Source organism: Anomalospiza imberbis, chromosome Z (genome assembly GCF_031753505.1).
Source record: "Anomalospiza imberbis isolate Cuckoo-Finch-1a 21T00152 chromosome Z, ASM3175350v1, whole genome shotgun sequence".
Taxonomy (NCBI): Eukaryota; Metazoa; Chordata; class Aves; order Passeriformes; family Viduidae; genus Anomalospiza; species Anomalospiza imberbis.
Genome location: NC_089721.1, coordinates 58,311,580 through 58,329,324, shown reverse-complemented (window position 1 = coordinate 58,329,324; position 17,745 = coordinate 58,311,580). Strand labels below are relative to the sequence as shown.

The 17,745-nt window shown below is 44.1% G+C and overlaps 1 protein-coding gene across 1 annotated transcript; it reads left to right on the top strand.

Moving 5' to 3' along the window:
• Positions 1 to 3,326: 3,326 nt before the first annotated feature.
• On the top strand, positions 3,327 to 10,683 carry SMU1 (SMU1 DNA replication regulator and spliceosomal factor). Its single transcript, XM_068176493.1, has 12 exons — positions 3,327 to 3,487; positions 3,719 to 3,929; positions 4,036 to 4,188; positions 4,806 to 4,916; positions 5,282 to 5,410; positions 6,406 to 6,525; positions 6,923 to 7,039; positions 7,232 to 7,359; positions 8,143 to 8,269; positions 8,654 to 8,821; positions 9,104 to 9,256; positions 9,888 to 10,683. The coding sequence occupies exons 1-12, from the start codon at positions 3,462 to 3,464 to the stop codon at positions 9,984 to 9,986; spliced, it is 1,542 nt and encodes a 513-aa protein (XP_068032594.1). The 5' UTR covers positions 3,327 to 3,461; the 3' UTR covers positions 9,987 to 10,683.
• Positions 10,684 to 17,745: the final 7,062 nt, after the last annotated feature.

Genomic DNA, 17,745 nt, shown 5'->3' with positions numbered 1-17,745 from the left:
GAAAAACCAAACTTCACTGTAGATCACCAGAGTAATCCAGAGAACAGGGAAAGGACATCATTGTCACTGTAAACTTATGTGGCCTCCTGGTGCCGTAGCACAGCTCTGGAGCATAGGAAACAAGCCTTGCAGCTCGTGGGGCAGCAGACAGTTGCACATGAAATCAGACGTCTGATTGGTGGGGAATGTGATGTCCTCATGGATGTGAGGTGGGCTGTGATTCTGCATCCCATCCGCTTCACAGATCCTGCTCCACAGCCAGTGCAGACTGGTGACATGGCTGGCAAAAGGCACACCTCACTCCTCGTGCTCAAGCTGCTCTCACAGAGAAGCAAAAGAGCAGGATGCATGAAGGAGGGGAAAGCAGGAAACTGACTACTTTTGAATCAGGAGAAATTAAAAATATATTTTTTAAAATTTTCTGCCAGAAAGAAGGGTAATCATCTTGCCTTAAAAATTTTGATTCCAAGGTGCTTGCTCACCTTCCATTTAAAGAATGGGCCTGGGACCAATGAGGACTGGGTTGGCTCCAGTGTAGTACAGAAAACTGTGCTGCCTAACTGAATCACAACTGTTTATATCCCTTTGCATCCACTTCCCAATCGAGCCAAAATATATAATGGAAACCTCTCCTTCCCTTATGCAATGCTCTGCCAGAGCTGGCATCCTGTGAGTGTAGGCTGGAAGGATCTCTGGAGGTCTCCAGACACTGGATTGCTGCCAGCACCAGATGAGATTGGCCGTAGCTGTGTCTAGCTGCAAAGTCTGATTCTTGTGTGCTTGCGTAGCGCTTGGAGCACTGGGACCCTTTTCTCAGGTGGAGAGCACAAGAAGGTTTACCTGGGGTGTCCACCTCCCTGTGCATCTATCAGGGAAGGAGGGCCACAAGGGCTAGGTAAACCAGCATGCGGTCCAGTCTGTTAGCAGGTTCCTATGCTGAATTCACCTCTCTGAAAAATGCCATCCTGAGGACTGGGACAGTTCAGGACCAAGTAGCCTGCCTGCAGGTTTTTCCTGCTAGAGGCCATTAACACTGGAGGGAGAGCAGCAAGAGAGCACCAGTTAAATATACTGAGGATTTGAGCCAGATTCCTATGTGCAGCCAGCACAAAAATAGCTGCCATCTTTAGATTTTATGGCTTTTCTTTGTTAGAGTCTGGATCAGACTTGTTTTCAAAACAACCTTCAAACAACATAAATATACCTGTCATTGAAAACCAATACACCTGGAACAATTAAACAACATTTCCCTGAAGTAATCCCTGCACCTCTGTAAAAGCAGTTAAAGAAATTCGTTTGGATCACAGAGAGAAAACAACAGAATGCAGAATGTTAGCCATGTACCTCGCTCAGTGTTTTTCCAACTTCATGGTATTGGATTACGTTCTTAAGTACTCTGGGGACAGAGACAGCAAAGAACAGCTTTCCTTGGCAAAGGGAGGAAGTTTCTCACACACCGCTGTATTTTCCATGGCTCATCTAGCAAAATGCACACGCCTGAAAAAACAGCAAGAAAATGTCCATCCAAGAGGGGCCAATACTGTGGATTCCATCCCCATGTACTGGCAGTCTAGCTCTGCTATCAGGCTTGGTGGTATCACTGGATCACTGGGTGCAGGTAGGAAGTATAGATGCCAGAAAGCCATGAGCCGCAAGATCTTGGTGCTGCCCAGGGAACAAAGAGCCTCTCTTCCTGACAAAGATGCTTATGTGCAGCCAGGAGGTTCACAGTGAGTTTTACTCATCTTGTAGCACTAACCAGGACTACAAGACTTTTGGCCTCAGTCAGAGTCCAAGCAGGACAGATGGACTGCAGAGCCACCTTCAATGTGTTTCAAGGCGAGTTGTCTTCTCATGCTCATCCAGGCACTGCTAAAAGGCTCTGCCCAGCAGACCATAATTTTTCCGATTCTTAGTCCGTAAGTAGAGCAACCAAGACATGCTATAAATTTCCCTACTCATACTGGTATTGTTATGTGTATATGGGATAATTTGTGCGTATGAAATGATATATATATCTTATATATTATGCTGGTGAGAAACATTTTTATAAAAGATTTTTAAGCACCCAAGTCAGCGTCGGGGATTGCATCACAGTGCGTACACTTTGTGCACTGTCATTCCTTCATATACATGACCACGCTTTTGAGATGCAGAGCTCACAATGGCTTTTTAAGGCTTGCAAACTGCAAGTAACACCCTGGACTTGCGCCTGCAAACCTGCACATGCAAAGAAACACACGGCCAAGGAACTGCTGTGTCTTTGCCAGAATGTCTGACCTGCAGCACCACGCCTGTGTCACCACAGGGAATCTTCCAAGATCCCTGTGAATGAACGACAGTGAGTGGAATCACAGAATAAATTCAGTTGGAAAAAACCTCTGAGATCATTGAGTTCAACTTATGACCAAACATCATGTTGTCAACCAGACCACAGCACTAAGAGCCGTGTTCGCTCTTTCCTTAACCACCTCCAGGGATAGTGACTCCACCACCTCCCTGGGAAGTCTATTCCAATGCCTAATCACCTTTCCTGTAAAGAAATTCTTCCTGATGTCTGACCTGAACATCCCTTGGTGTAGCTTAAGGCACCATGTCCTCTTGTTCTGTCACTGGCTGCCTGGGAGAAGAGGCCACACCCCACTGGGCCATGCCCTCCTTCCAGGGACACGTAAGAGGGATAAGGTCATTCCTAAGCCTCCTTTTCTCCAGGCTCAACAACCCCAGCTCTCTCAGCCAGTCCTCCTAGGGCTTTTGCTCCACAACCTTCAGCAGCTCTACTGCTCTCTGGCATCTCAATGTCCTTCCTGTATTGGGAGGCCCAGAACTGAACACAGCACTCGAGCTCGCTGGCCTCACTAGTGCCGAATGCAGGGGGACAACCAGCCCTGGTCCTGCCGGTCACTCTGTTGCTGGTGCAGGCCGGGCTGCCACCGTCCTCCTGGGCTAGCCGGGCTGCCACCGTCCTCCTGGGCTAGCCGGGCTGCCACCGGCGGCAGCCGGGCTGCCACCGTCCTCCTGGGCTAGCCGGGCTGCCACCGTCCTCCTGGGCTAGCCGGGCTGCCACCGGCGGCAGCCGGGCTGCGGCCCCGCGCCCCGCCCAGGCCGCGCCCGCGGGGCCCTGCGCTGCCGCCGCTCCGCCGCCGGGGGGCGCGCCGGCCCTGCCGCCGCCGCCGGGGGCGGTGCCGGCCGGGTGACGTCACCGCGCCGGGGGCGGGGCGCGATCAATTTATTGGGGGGGGGGGGGAGGGAAGGAAGAAGAGGAGGGGGCGGACGGGAAGAGGAAGTTGCGTCCGGAGTCGCGGCGGAAGGCCTGGCGGAAGGCCTGGCGGAAGGCCTGGCGGCGGCGGCGACGACAACACCACCATTACTACTACTACTACTACTGCTGCTGCTGCTGCTGCTGCTGCTGCTGCTTCTGCTTCTGCTAACGGCGGCTCCAGCACCAGCGGCGCCTCAAGATGTCGATCGAAATCGAGTCCTCCGAGTACGTATGGTGGTGGCGCGGGGCGGCGGCCGGGGGAGTGGGGAAGGAACGGTCTGGCGGCCCCGGCCCTGAGCCAGGCCCCAGCGGCGCGGGGGCAGGGAATCGAGACCCGGCGGCCCCGGGGCCGTGAGGGGGCCGAGGGGTGCGGACGGTGCTCACCGCGCCGCGGCCGGGGAGTGCGGCCCGTGTGTCCGGTGCTCCGGCTGACCGTGCGCCGTGCCTCGCCCGCAGCGTGATCCGGCTCATCATGCAGTACCTGAAGGAAAACAGCCTCCACCGGGCGCTTGCCACGCTTCAGGAGGAGACCACCGTGTCCCTCAACACCGTGGACAGCATTGAGAGCTTCGTGGCGGACATCAACAGTGGGCACTGGGACACGGTGCTGCAGGCCATACAGTCTCTGAAGCTGCCAGACAAGACCCTCATTGATCTCTATGAGCAGGTGAGCAAGCGCGGGGTTCCCGCAGACTCTGTGGTCCGTGTGGAAACCTCTGTGTGGTGTTTTCCACTAACTCTTTGCTGATGCAGACATTTGTCTCTGGGTGCAGGTTGTGCTGGAGTTGATTGAGCTCCGAGAGCTGGGTGCTGCCAGGTCTCTGCTGAGGCAAACGGATCCCATGATCATGCTGAAACAAACCCAGCCGGAGCGCTACATCCACCTCGAAAACCTTCTGGCCAGATCTTACTTTGATCCTCGTGAGGTATGTTATGCCTTTGTTTGGAGACCTTTCCTGCATGAGCCTCAGCATCATTGCAAGCTGCTGGTGGCACACAGCTTTGGTTTTTTTTCTTGGCTTGGGGAGTGGGAATGCGCAGTTTCACAGTTTCATGATTTTATACCTTCTGTGAAATGTTTGGGAAGCAGTGCATGACACTTTATCACAAGGGATAAAGCAGTGGTTTTGACCTGTGCTGCTGTTTGGGGGTTTGGCCCTGTGTCTTGCCAACAGCATAATATCTGCGGTTTGCTTTTTCAGTGTTATGTAGGCAGCAGAAGAAAACACAAGTTGTGTGAACAGAAATAGTGCTATGTAATAACAGTAAAAACAGGGCATTATTTCAGACTGGTTAGGTCACTCTGAAACTTTTTGTGAGAGCATCTTAGGTTAATAGATAGCTTAGTAAGGGACTGATTTTAGAAATCTTTTCCAAACCCGATGATTCTTTGCTTTTAAGATTGATATTAAAGAGAAGAGCTCTTTTGGAGGCGTAACAGAACGTTTGTATGGAAAGGGTTTTTATTTCAGAACAACAGAGGTCTTTTTGGAAAAATAATATTATTTAAAACAACGACCTCATGAAAATAACTTTTCTGTAGGCATACCCAGATGGGAGTAGCAAAGAGAAGCGGAGAGCTGCTATTGCACAAGCTTTGGCTGGAGAAGTCAGTGTGGTGCCTCCATCTCGTCTTATGGCACTCTTGGGGCAGGTGAGTCTTGAAAGGTGTTTTAGTAGCTATGTCTTTAGGTCGTTGCTGCATAAAACTAGTTATGATGCAGTTGAGTTGCTAGCTGTATAAAAGTAAAGTTTTAAAGTGGTGTAGTTAAAAAAAAAATTCCCATGTAGCAAGGATTTAGCAGCTGTAGAAAAAGCCATCACTCTAGCAGTAGATTTCTTCCAGTAGAATCAATATGCAGCACAATGTGGACTTTGAGAATAACATTCTGTACCGCATGTTCTCTGGTGTGTTTTCAGCCCTTTCTGATTCTCAGAATCCTTCCTGCAGACACTGTTTCTTTGTGGTAGATCTGTGTTAACTGGTAGCTAATGGTGTGGCTTTCATCTCCTCTAAAGGCACTGAAATGGCAGCAGCACCAGGGCCTGCTTCCTCCCGGTATGACAATTGACTTGTTCAGAGGCAAAGCTGCTGTGAAAGACGTAGAGGAAGAAAAGTTTCCCACGCAGCTGAGCAGGCATATTAAGGTAATGTTTGCTTTTGTGTGTTTCTGCTGGGTTTTTTCTTCCTGTGTTTTTTGCTGGGAGATAAGAGGAAATCTTCTGGATGCTTCTTTTTCCCTTGTTGTAAGTCATTCCCCTACCCCCTCCAACCCCCCACCTGTACGTTTTCCTCCCTTTTCTGTGTATAATCTCATCAGAAGACTTTTCTTCCTGGTAATCCGAGATTAGGTCTTTTAACAAGATTGTGTGCTTTTGGTATTTGTGATTAAGATAATGGCATCTTTGACTTCACAGTTCACAAACAATCGTTTTACAGGAATTGGCACAGTCCCCTTCTTTATTAGTGCGAGGAAGTACTGGTCTTAAACTGTTTTTAGAAGCCATGAGCTGCAGCTTTTCAAATCAGTTTGTGATGTTCACTAACAACTTGCTAAAAGTTTTTTACTATAACTTGTTTTGTTTGTCATTGCTGATCTTGTATTTTTGTTTGGGCTGGTGAAGTTTTCTTCCTGTACTTAGTTGTCATGGCCACTTGTATTTAAAAATTCAGAAATAAAAAAATTGGACATTGAGAAAGACCAAGCAAACGTTCTGTGTAAAAAATGACACTGGAGAAACATTACTCCAAATGAAGCAACTCCAGAAATAGATTAAGTTCTGAAGTCTGACTGTGATACATTGAAAAGGTGTTTGTTAACAGAGAATTCAATGCAAAAACAAAAATACAAAGAAACCGGCTCAGCTCCTGATGTAACCATGCAGTGTTTGTTGTAACATTGGAAATTACCAGACCAAAAGGAGGGTTGTTTTGTTTTTTTTTTTTTTTTTTTAACAATAAAAAAAAAAATGCAACTCTCTATGTATTGACAGATTTTTTTGTACTTCAGCATTAAATTTGTGACTACATACCTTTTGAAGGTACTGTATTTTTACCATCAGAAGGACATTGCAGTTTTCTTTTAATGAGTTGAGTCTTTTAAATTGCTAATTAAGCTTTGCTTATATTCTTTTTTAAACAGTTTGGGCAGAAGTCACATGTGGAGTGTGCTCGGTTTTCTCCAGATGGACAGTATCTGGTTACTGGCTCAGTTGATGGCTTCATTGAAGTATGGAACTTCACTACTGGAAAGATTAGGAAGGTAAGTTACTTCTTATTTCACAGAGCGACTTTGACTTGCCGGAGCACCTGGATTTATTCTTTGAGATTGTTTCAATTTCTTAGGGACTGTGAACCTGAGAAGATTCTGTTTAGATGATTCAAATATCAGTCTGGAATATTTATGTGGGTATAGTTGTCAGGTTTGTCGTAGATTTCTCTCTGTGGTAACTTCTTTACCTTCCTGCAGTAGTGTTGTTGTTGTTGCTGTTAAAATGGTGACAGTGGTAGTACCCTGTATTTTGAGGCTATGAAGTCTGATTTACAATAAGTTATAAAATATAACTGAAGTTAAAACTGTTAATACTTTTGCACTTTGCCTTAAAATAGATTTAATTGATTTCACTACATTGACTGATGAATCTTCTGCTTTTGTTTAGGATCTGAAGTATCAGGCACAAGATAACTTCATGATGATGGATGATGCAGTGCTGTGCATGTGCTTCAGTAGAGATACAGAAATGCTAGCAACTGGAGCACAGGATGGAAAGATTAAGGTACAAATCTTTTTGTATGGAATGTTGGGAGAGGTGGTGACCAAAAAGATCAGTTTGCAATAGCAATAATGTTCCCATTCTCTATAAACTCAAAGGAATTTTAAAATGTATTTAACATATGTATTGGCTCTGATGTTTATGATCATGTGATTTCATAACAAAGTAATCACTTACTTGCTGTTTCCTTTTCAGGTGTGGAAAATCCAGAGTGGTCAATGTCTGAGAAGATTTGAACGAGCTCACAGTAAAGGTGTTACATGCCTCAGTTTCTCTAAAGACAGCAGTCAAATTCTTAGTGCTTCTTTTGATCAGACAATCAGGTAAATAAATTGAGAATGTGTGAGCTACAGTAGGAGGAAACCGATTTTTCTAATTAAGCAGTTTAACTATAAAATAATGCAATATAGAAGGTGCCTGTAGAGGTCTCTAGACCACTGTGTTTCTCAAAGCACAGCCAGCCATTCTGTTAGGACAGCCTGCTCAGGGCCTTGTCCAGCTGTGTTTTCACAATCTCCAGGGTTCAAGATCCCACTGCTTCTCTTGGGGAAAATCCTGTTTGGGTGTAGAGAAAGATATTTTGGGTTGGTTTGATCATGCTTGTTTGTTTTTTGTTTGGTTGGAGTTTTTTGGTGTGGTGGGATTTTTTTTTTAATATCCTTTGCCTTTTGTAGTTCAGCTGTACACCTTTTGAGGAGTCTAGTTCCATTTATTCTGAAGACATGTTGGATAGTGATGTTAACTCCAATAGTTACAATTTTTTAGGTGTTGAAGTGTTAAAATTATTTAGTTGAAGATTCCTTCCTTTCTCCTTTCCTCTTTCCCCTCTCTTTTCTCTTTTATTTTTTTCCCTTTTTTCTTCTCCTTTTTTTTCCTAAGGATCATTGCAGGATAGGTTAGAAGTAAGAATAAGTATACTCAGAAAAATACTCAAACACTGTTCTAATCTTAATAGGCAAGAGGATCCTCATCAAACCCCTTTTCTTGCAGTTCTTAGCATCTGGAAAGTGTTGATTAATGTTTGTGTAATGCAGAATTTTGATCCTGCACCTACTTGGTTACTGAGTGGAATTTGCTCACTCATTTCCACCTATGTTGTCTGACAGGATTCATGGTTTAAAATCTGGGAAGACCCTAAAGGAATTCCGTGGTCATTCTTCCTTTGTCAATGAAGCTACTTTTACCCAGGATGGCCACTATATTATCAGTGCATCCTCTGATGGCACAGTGAAGGTAAGATGGCATTTACCCTTTGTAAAGAACACCTTCAGACTCCTGCTCTCTTATTGGTCCCTTGATACAATTGTTGCAGTCACTGGAGAAGGACTTGTGGTTATCTGGAGTGGTGAGTGTGCTTGTGACTTTGCTGTAGATTTCTGTGCGAACTGATGAAATTTGTTACTCCGCTTACAGTCTCTTGCAGAGCCTGTCTCTGCTGCATTTATGAAATGGGGACATAAGTGCAGTGGTTACTGCCTGTTCTGCTTTATTCTAGTCACAGAACGGACTGTGACACCTCTTGTCCTATGATGTAGGGATTCCTTTAGCTGAAATAATTGTGTATCAGCTCTTTTTAATTCTTAAAGCTAATTTGTGTTATTTTATTTTTTACACTAGGTTTGGAATGTGAAGACAACAGAGTGCTCCAACACCATCAAGTCTCTTGGTAGCACTGCCGGGACAGACATTACTGTGAACAGTGTCATTCTGCTGCCTAAAAACCCAGAACACTTTGTTGTTTGCAACAGATCGAATACAGTCGTCATCATGAATATGCAAGGACAGGTATGTGAACGTACTGGTATCCTCTCAGGTCACTGTCATTTCAAGAATGCAGAAAACCTAATTAATAACCTAGCAGGGTTCAGCCTGATTTCTGTGGTTTGCTTGCATGACAAACTATTCTGAACTCAAGTTGATAGAACACGGAAAACTCTTGAAGCTATGGAGAGATCTGTGTTCTGAACAGACCTAGTACTTCTTAAATATTTTTTGCTCTACACATGGTATTAAAATGCTGCTGTTTTTTCCTGCTGTTGAAATGTTTTTGGGGTTGTGTCTTTACAGATAGTAAGAAGTTTTAGCTCTGGTAAGAGAGAAGGTGGTGACTTTGTCTGCTGTGCACTTTCACCTCGAGGTGAATGGATCTACTGTGTTGGTGAAGATTTTGTGCTGTACTGCTTCAGCACAGTGACAGGCAAGCTGGAGAGAACTCTGACTGTAAGTTTTCAGCTCTGAGCTTTTCCAGTGTTTTAAACACGGGGATGATGTAAATGTTAATTATGAAGTCTGTTCTCAGACTAACTAATCTTTCATCTCTAGCAAACATGATTGGTAACAAATGAATTTCAGGAATTTGGCCATAGAATGTGTTTGGGGTTTTTAGAACTATTTAATTGTAGAAATTAGAAGTATTTACCCATCAAGCAAAGACTGAATTGGTTCACGCTTCCTTGAATGAGAGCATGTCTAGACCTGGGCTCTAGCTGGTGGAGAATCTGAAAAAACTTGATCAGATTTAAAGCTATCAGGTTTAAATTTGCTTTAGATTGAACTTAAAGAGGAATACCAGCTTGAATGTCTAAATTTAACAGGGAACACTTTGATGCTGTAGATTTCAGTGGATGTAAACCTTCACTAAACCTTCTCTTGCCCAACAAAAAGTACCTGCCATGTCACAAAAGTTGTTGTGACTGGAATTGAATGTTGGTGTGTGTATCCCTGCTTTTGCTCTGTACACAACGCACCTTAACCCTCAGTCCAGGTTTCCTTCAGTTGTTTTTTGAAGAGAATATTTGTCTTGAGTCTGCTGAAGTAAGACTCTTAATTCATCTTTCTGCTTATTCTCTAGGTCCATGAAAAAGATGTCATTGGCATTGCTCATCACCCCCACCAGAACCTGATTGCCACTTACAGTGAAGACGGCCTCCTCAAGCTCTGGAAGCCATAGATTGATTTTGCAGCAAGCTCTGAAGCATGCCTGTTAGTTGCAGGTTACTAGTGTTTGTGCTTTGACAAGGTCTAAATATGCAGAGTGTGACACTTGCTCAAATTTCAGTTCAGGTTTCCACAGAATTACACTTTTACCTACCTAGAGTGGATTGATGCATAAATATAGCATCAGTTAATTTCATATACTATTATTTTTACTAGAGTAGTTGAAGCAATTTCAGTGAGAGTGCTTTTTCTGCCTCTTGAAGTCTGTACTCTTGCTACAATGTTTGTAAAAGTTCAATGAGCCAGCAGCTGTACACGCTTATGAGTGGTTGCTGACTTCCTAGAATACAGTAAAATGCTGTTTTTATTCTTTCTTAAGTAAAATGTGGAATTGGAAGCTGTCTCTTCCCCACTGCTGAAATAGGAATAGTTTCCTGGAATGCAGATGAGGATACAGTATCATCTTGAAGATGGGGTTATTTCTACACCACTGGGTTTTGCTGTGTTCAATTTTCACTATCATTTTTCCAATTATATTGGAAAGTAGTGTCACACAGCTGACTCATAATGAAACTATCCTTCCCCATCAGCCAGCACTTCCTGCTATAGACTGTAAACCTGCCTAATGTGGCAGTGAGATACAGTTGATTTTGGGGATTTTTTTGTTGTTGTTTTTTTTTCCTTTTTTTTTTTTTTTTTTTTTTTTTTTTGCTTCACATCACTTCCAGACTAAAAGGAGTTGTTACCAGGGCCTTCTTCCTATGAGTGCAAAATGTTTTCAGACCAGCTATAACTGAAACAGGCTCCAGGGGATCAATATTTTAAAACATGCAAAAGCTACATGTTTATATAGGCTGAGTTCTGAGTGCTGTGATAATGCTTTAAATAATTATTTTTAAGATTTTTTTTTTAAATTTCATATGCCTGTGGACCTTGCTGAGTTTGTGCTTAGGTCCCACAAGATGATAAAAAGATACTTGCAGTCTCTTCAATTTGAAGCACATGATTTTTTGTTGAGATTCTGACTAATGTACACTGTTCTGAATGTACACCAGAGTCTTCTTAAGTCTGACTGTGTCTTTTCTAGGATGCAGAAAAATTAGGTTTTTCCTGTAATGATGAATAAAATGCATGTGAATTTGAATCTGCTACACTGTGTTATGTCCTCATCTCTTGTAGAATGCTTTCCTACTGTAGTAATCTTTCAGACAGTAATAACTTGTCTTCAACTTAATAAATTAGTTCCACTTTAAGTATTTTGTCTGTGTCTTTAGTGGTGTGGGGAAATATAAAAAAAGCTTGGCTGGAATTCTCATACAGCACCTTTACTACAAGTGTGGTCTTCAGTTCTGTTGAGCTATGATGTCTGAATTCCCAGGTTCTTTTTTACTTCCATAGATACACTAACAGAGGGGGCTTTTAGATACTAAGAAGAGGTTAGTTTTCCTGCCTGAAAAAACTGAAGTATCTGTCAGTGATACCTGACAAGTTCCATGGGCAGTTAGCAATTGTGTTAAGGGGGAAGATCTTGAGAAAATATTTTAATAGTACTTTTCCTTATAAAAGAGATGTTCCCATTCCTTCAGCATCTTTGTGACCTTTGACTGGTCTGTCTCCAGTACAGCTCTGTCCCTCTTCTATGGGAAGACCCAAAACCAGACATAGCATTCAAGGTGTTTCCTCACTCTTGCTGAGTAGCTGGGAAGGATTGCCTCCCTCCACTGCTCTCAACCAGGACACCATTTGCCCTCTTTCCAAAAACGTGGCTCGTGTTGAGCTTGGTGTTCACCGGGACCTCCAGGTTCCTTCTTAGCTGTTTTCCAGTTGAGTGCCCCCCAGCACGTACTGTTCCATTGGGGTGCTCTTCCCCAGTTGCAGCACTTTGCACTTCCCCTTGAATTTCATTATGTTCTTACCAGCTCATTTCTCCAGCCTTTTCAGGTCCCTCTGGATGACAATAAAACCCTCTGTTTTTTCAGCTGCTTCTCCCTCTTCAGTGCCATCTGCAAATTGCTGAGGCAGTACTAACCCTAAGACTGCTCTCCAAGTGAACTTGTTGCACTCATCACCACACTTTGGGCCTGGCATTCAGCCAGTTTTCAATCCACTTCACTTTTCACCTGTCCCATACCTCAACACCTCTGCATGGATCTTATGGAAGACAGTGCCTTGCAGAAGTCCAGGGACACAATACTCACTTCTCTCCTGTCGTACACCAGGTCAGTCACTCCACTGTAAAATGTATCAGGCTGGTTAAGCATGACTTCCCTTTGGTGAATCCCTCCTGACAATTTCGGATGGTTTTCCTGCTCTTGGTGTGCCTGCAAATGGTTTCTGTTTAGCTGCGTCACTACCTTCCAAGGGATTGAAGTGAGGTTGACAGACTTATTTCTTTGGATCCCCCTATCTTGCCCTTCTCAAAGACAGATGTGACATTTACTTTGCAGCAGTTTCTGGGCACTTTTCCAAGTCACCATGATCAATCAAAAATTGTCAAGAGGGCCCTTGCAGTGACATTGGTCAGCTCCCAGAGCACTTGTGGGTGCATCCTATTGGGGCCCATGGTTCTGTGTATGTTCAGTTTTCTCTGACCTCATCATCCTTACACCAAGGGAACATCCTCCTTGCTCCAGACTTTCCCCTTGATCTCTGGAATTCTCAGAGCTTATGTTGTCACTAAATAAGACTGAGGCAAAGAAGGTACTCAGCACCTCAACATTTTCCATGTCATGTGTGACCAGATGCCCCATCTAATTCTGTAATGGCCCCACATTTTCCCTGCCCTTTCCCACTTTTGTACTTATAGAAGCCTATCTTATCCAGTTAAGCTTTAGCTTCCATAACTTCATCCCTGGATGACCACACATCACATCTGTGTTCCTCCCAATATACCCAGCCTTGGTTATACCCTCCAGATAATTCCTTCTTGTGCTCTAGTTTAGCCAGGAGTTCTTTGTGCACTCCCACAGATCTGGTCATTTTTGTCTGGCTTGCTGTTCACTAGGATGGACTGCTCTTGAGCCTGGGGGAGATGAGCCTTGACTAGCTTTATTGGGCTCTTCATTCCAGAGCCTTATCCCTTGGAGTGCTTCTAAGCATATCTTTGAAGAGACTAGTCTGCTTTTCTGAAGTCCAGAGCTGAGAACTGGCTTTTCATCCTAGTTCTTCTTCTCAGTATCCTGAACTTCACCATCTTGTGGTCACTGCAGCCAAGGCTCCCTTTGACCTTGACAGTCCCAACAAGCTCTTTGGTTTTGAGTACAAGATCCAGCAGATAACCTCTCCTAGTTGGTTCCACTATCAATTGGGTCAGGAAGTTCTCACTGATGCACTCCATGAGCCTCCTGGACTGATTATCACAGAATTGTTAGAGTTGGAAGGAACCACTGGAGATCTAATCCAACCCCCTCCCAAGGCAGGGTAGCTTTTGAGTATCTCCAGGGAGGGGGGAGTCCATGTCCAGTTCCAGTACTCTGCCACTCTCAAAAGAAGTTCTTCCTCATGTTGAGGTGACCTCAGCCATTCTTCATATGACTTCCCCTCAAGGCCCTTCACCATCTTAGTTGCCTTCATTTGGATGCTCTGTATTGGCCCAATGCCTTTCTTACCTTGTAGCACCCAAAACTGCACACGGGACTTGAGGTGAGGCCATCCCAGTGCAGAGCAGAGTGGGACAAGCCTCTCTCTTGCCCAGCTGGTGATGCTGTGCCTGATACATCCCAGGACAGGATTGATCCTCCTGGCTTTCAGGGCATGCTGGACAATTCTCACCCACAAACTCTCTGTTAATTTGTCCCCAGGTAGAGCTTGATACATTCCAGTTCCTCTGTCTCATAAAGAGAAATTCCACCACCTTGCTTCTCTGACATTTCTCTGTTGTTTCTAAAAAGGACATACCCATCCATGACAATATTCCAGTCATGTGAGCTATCCCACTATGTCTCAGCATTGCAGTGAGATCATGGCCCCGTGAATGCATATATATATATATATATATATATATATATATATCTTGTTTATTCCCCATGCTGCATCTTTTTGTATACTGACACTTCATGGATAATCAAAGAATGGGGTTTCCTAGAAGGGATATTAGAGGATTCACCATAGCCATAAGCACTTATGATGTGTTTTCTGCTTTGATCCTCAACTTTAGGGGCAGCCTGAAGTCTCTGCAGTGTTTGCTATGACCTGCTCCCCAGGAGGAAGCAATGGCACAATCATTGTCATTTGCACCCTGACTCCAAGTCCTTCAGTTTAAAGTCCAATTGTTGCTATTTGCACCCTGACTCCCAGTCGTCCTTCACTTTAAAGGCCATCTCACTAGACTGGCCAGCTTGCTGCCAAAGACTCTCTGCCCCTTTTAGCCGGGGGATCCCATTCCCCTGTAACAGGCTAAAAATCATAAAAACACAACCCACTGTTATAAAAGCCAAAACCTTTTTGATAGCACAAGCCACAAACTCAGACATGGGTCTGAACAATGTATCTGGCTGTCCTGACTTCTCTAACAGGGAGGACAGATAAGATGACTTGGGCATGGGGATTTTTCACCTGTCTCACCAAGGCTTTATAGTCTCCCTTGATTCCACCTATTTTTTGGCTTGTGGTGTCATTTGTATGAAAAAGTGATGGGGGCAGTGGTGTATGACAGGTCAGTGTACCCTCTTGGTGACACCATGGATCCCAGTTCCATTCCTGGAGGGCAGGATGCCCCTTGTGACTGTCTGTTAGGCTGGCAAATGGACAATTCAGTGCCCACTACAACCACTTGATGTTTCTTTTTTACAGTAATCACAATGCACTGCTGGTGATGTTCTCTTGATTGGCCTTGCTCATGGACATCTAAGGCCTTTAAAGCATCAGATCTGTATTTTTAGTCTGCAAGTTGAAGGGTGGAGATTGAATGGTATCCCTGCTTTTGTGCCTCCCCAGGATGCAAGGTGCCTCAGGCTCAGTGGTATCCATGGCAGGTGTGTGGTTCTGAACCCACTTACCTATCTCTGCTTCAGCTGCACAGCCAACGTTCTCTTGTCATTCAGCCACCTGTCATCCATGTGTGCACACTTTGTGCAGGTACCAGCCTTTTCTTCAGAAGTATCTGGGCATTCATTGAAATGTACCACCTCTATTGACCTGTACCTTCCTCATCAGTTCTGTCTGTGTGGAAGCATTAGGCTTCTCAGGGGCTTTCTCAGTGGACACAATGGCTTTGGCTCAGGAATGCTCACCATTATGGCAGAAACCTAAAGCACTTTCCACTTATCTATGCCATTTTTTTTTTCCCCTGACAACCAGTTAACAGGATAGTTGAAGTCCCATTCTTTGGGCACTGTAACAGTGCTCATTTTACTCCCTAAGAAAACAGTAAGCCCAGCATTTTTTTATGTGCTCTTTTCTAAAAGAGTGGCTTATATCAAACCTCACTTTTCTTAGTGTGCTTTCCTAATGCTCTGAGCAGGAATCAGTCACAGTCATGTCTTCCAGGTGAAGCTGCTAATGAAAAATGATAGGGCAAGTTGCTTGCTTGCTTGACCTTTCATCACACTGCAAAGTCAGAGCGGATTTGGGATTGAATTTACATGCCTGGGCTGAACCAACCTTTTCCACTGTTGTTGGCTAGCAGGTATTCAAAACTGGGAAGAAGAGGACCTGAAGTCTAAGGGCTCTGAAAGCGGAAGAAAAAATGAGAGTAGGCTCTTTCACAGCCAACCTGTGCAATAGTGGAGTTCCTAGATTTATGGGAAAAATATTAACTCCTAAATGCCTCGTGCATAGTGAAAAGAGTAAGTGTAATAGACTAAAATATAATCTTGATCATATGAATTAGGTGGTGCTGAAACAATGGAATTGCAAACTCAGATGTAACCTGACAATAGGTCAGTTACAGAAACAGCTATTTTGTGCTAGTGTATCCTCAGTTTCAACGGCTGTCCATTCTGTTTATTTCCCCCAACTATGTATCCCACATAAAGCAGCAAGTCAGAAAATTCTTCATTTTTCAGTGTCACAGAACACGTCTAGCTGCTTGCTCTAACTGTATGATACCCAGAGTATCACGGGACAACAAAGTTCTACTAGCTCTTACCAGCCAGTGCTTTTTGCCAAAAGCTTATTCTACTGCTGCCAGTATTTGTTTGGGGCAGCTTTTGTATCAGTAACCAGCTCATTTCAAAACAGAATACTAACCTGGTGGTGTTCCTGCTTTCTTTCCTCCACTAGCAGAACATCCTTCCCTGGACTGCTCTGCTAAAGCTTCTACAGGCAGCTCCTGATCAGCCACCCTCTTCCTGGAACCTGGCCCATCTGCTGTGGGGTCATCAAGTACGAAGCAGAATTGTCATGCCCTCCAGAGTAAGTCAAGAATATAACCTCAACTATGCCAATGCAGCTGTGGGGGGGTTGTGGTGAAAGGAAAACCAGTGCTCCTGAGAAAGTAGGTTTATGGAATGTTTTGGGGTTTTTTTAAATATAATAAAAATCATCATCTGAAGCAAAATCATGTCTCACTGTCAAGCTCAAGAATGCAAATGGAGTGGTGTTTGTCCTTGCTGTTTTGATGTAGTGGTTAAGGAGAAAAAAAAAACCAAGGGTGCTTACTGAGCTGAAAAAAGGAAGCTTATTTTACTGCTGTTTAAGTCACAAGCCAGCTGTGCAGGAGTGAGCCCTTGGCAGAGGAAGATTACTTTCTGTTTCTTCCGTTGACTCAAATCATCCTACTGGTAGGGCACAGGCACCTGCAGGTTACATTTTTCAGCTCACTGATGAGCTCACTCAAGTAGAATTTGGAAAAACACTTGGCCTACAGAATTTTATTTCTGTTGAGAAAGAAAACAGAAAAGTAGGTGAAACATGCAAGTGAAAGATCATAGTTCTGTAGGTACCTGAAAGGGACCACATTTGAGGTACAAAATCCATGGTATACCAGCTGTCTTTATACAATAAAACTTGGAATGCTTAGATAAGCTAGAGATGTTTTTTTCTAAGCTTCCAGCTATTCAAGTTACAACACATGTACTGCCACACAGCAGCTACTTAGATGAGTTCTCCTTGTGACACTTTTGCTTCAAAGCAATATGAAAAGCATAAGCTCTGTCCCAAGCCAGATGGTTGAGCAAGACTAAACTACCACACTAGAGGTTAAATCTGGACATGTCTTCTCAGCGTATTTTCTGAAAGGTTTTAAAGATTTTTCTGTGTATAGCTGTCTAAAAAGAAGGGGGTGGTGCTTTTGAACCAACATCTGGTCTAAGAAAAGAGGCAATGAACAATTTTTGTAATTATATCGGAAACACTTCATCTACAATAATTAGAACATTCATACAGAAATTTAAGAGTCAGCTTGAAATAATGCACACAATACATTAATTTCAGAACATCCTAAATGCAGTGCTTGGTTGTATTCACTAGCCTTCTTTCCTCTGCAGGATCACATATATATACCCACTAAGAGGACTGGAACTGCTCTCCACAACACACCATGGGTATCCGATTTCAGTAATCAGGGTGGAAATCAAGCCTCACCTAGCAGCAGTCTGATGTTCCAAGCCACCTGCATGCTGACAAAGCCTACAGGATTTTATTAATGCACAGTAGCCAAGGCAGCTCCAAGCAACCACTGGCTCCAGAGGCAGTGTGGTGCAGGACAGCAGCCAAACATGAGTCACCTATGAAACAAAGCAAGCTCCACATCTAGCTCTGGGGTCAGGACCAGTGCCAGCACAGGAAAGGATCTCATGTGGAATAGCGTGGAGAGCTTGGGGATCTCGTTA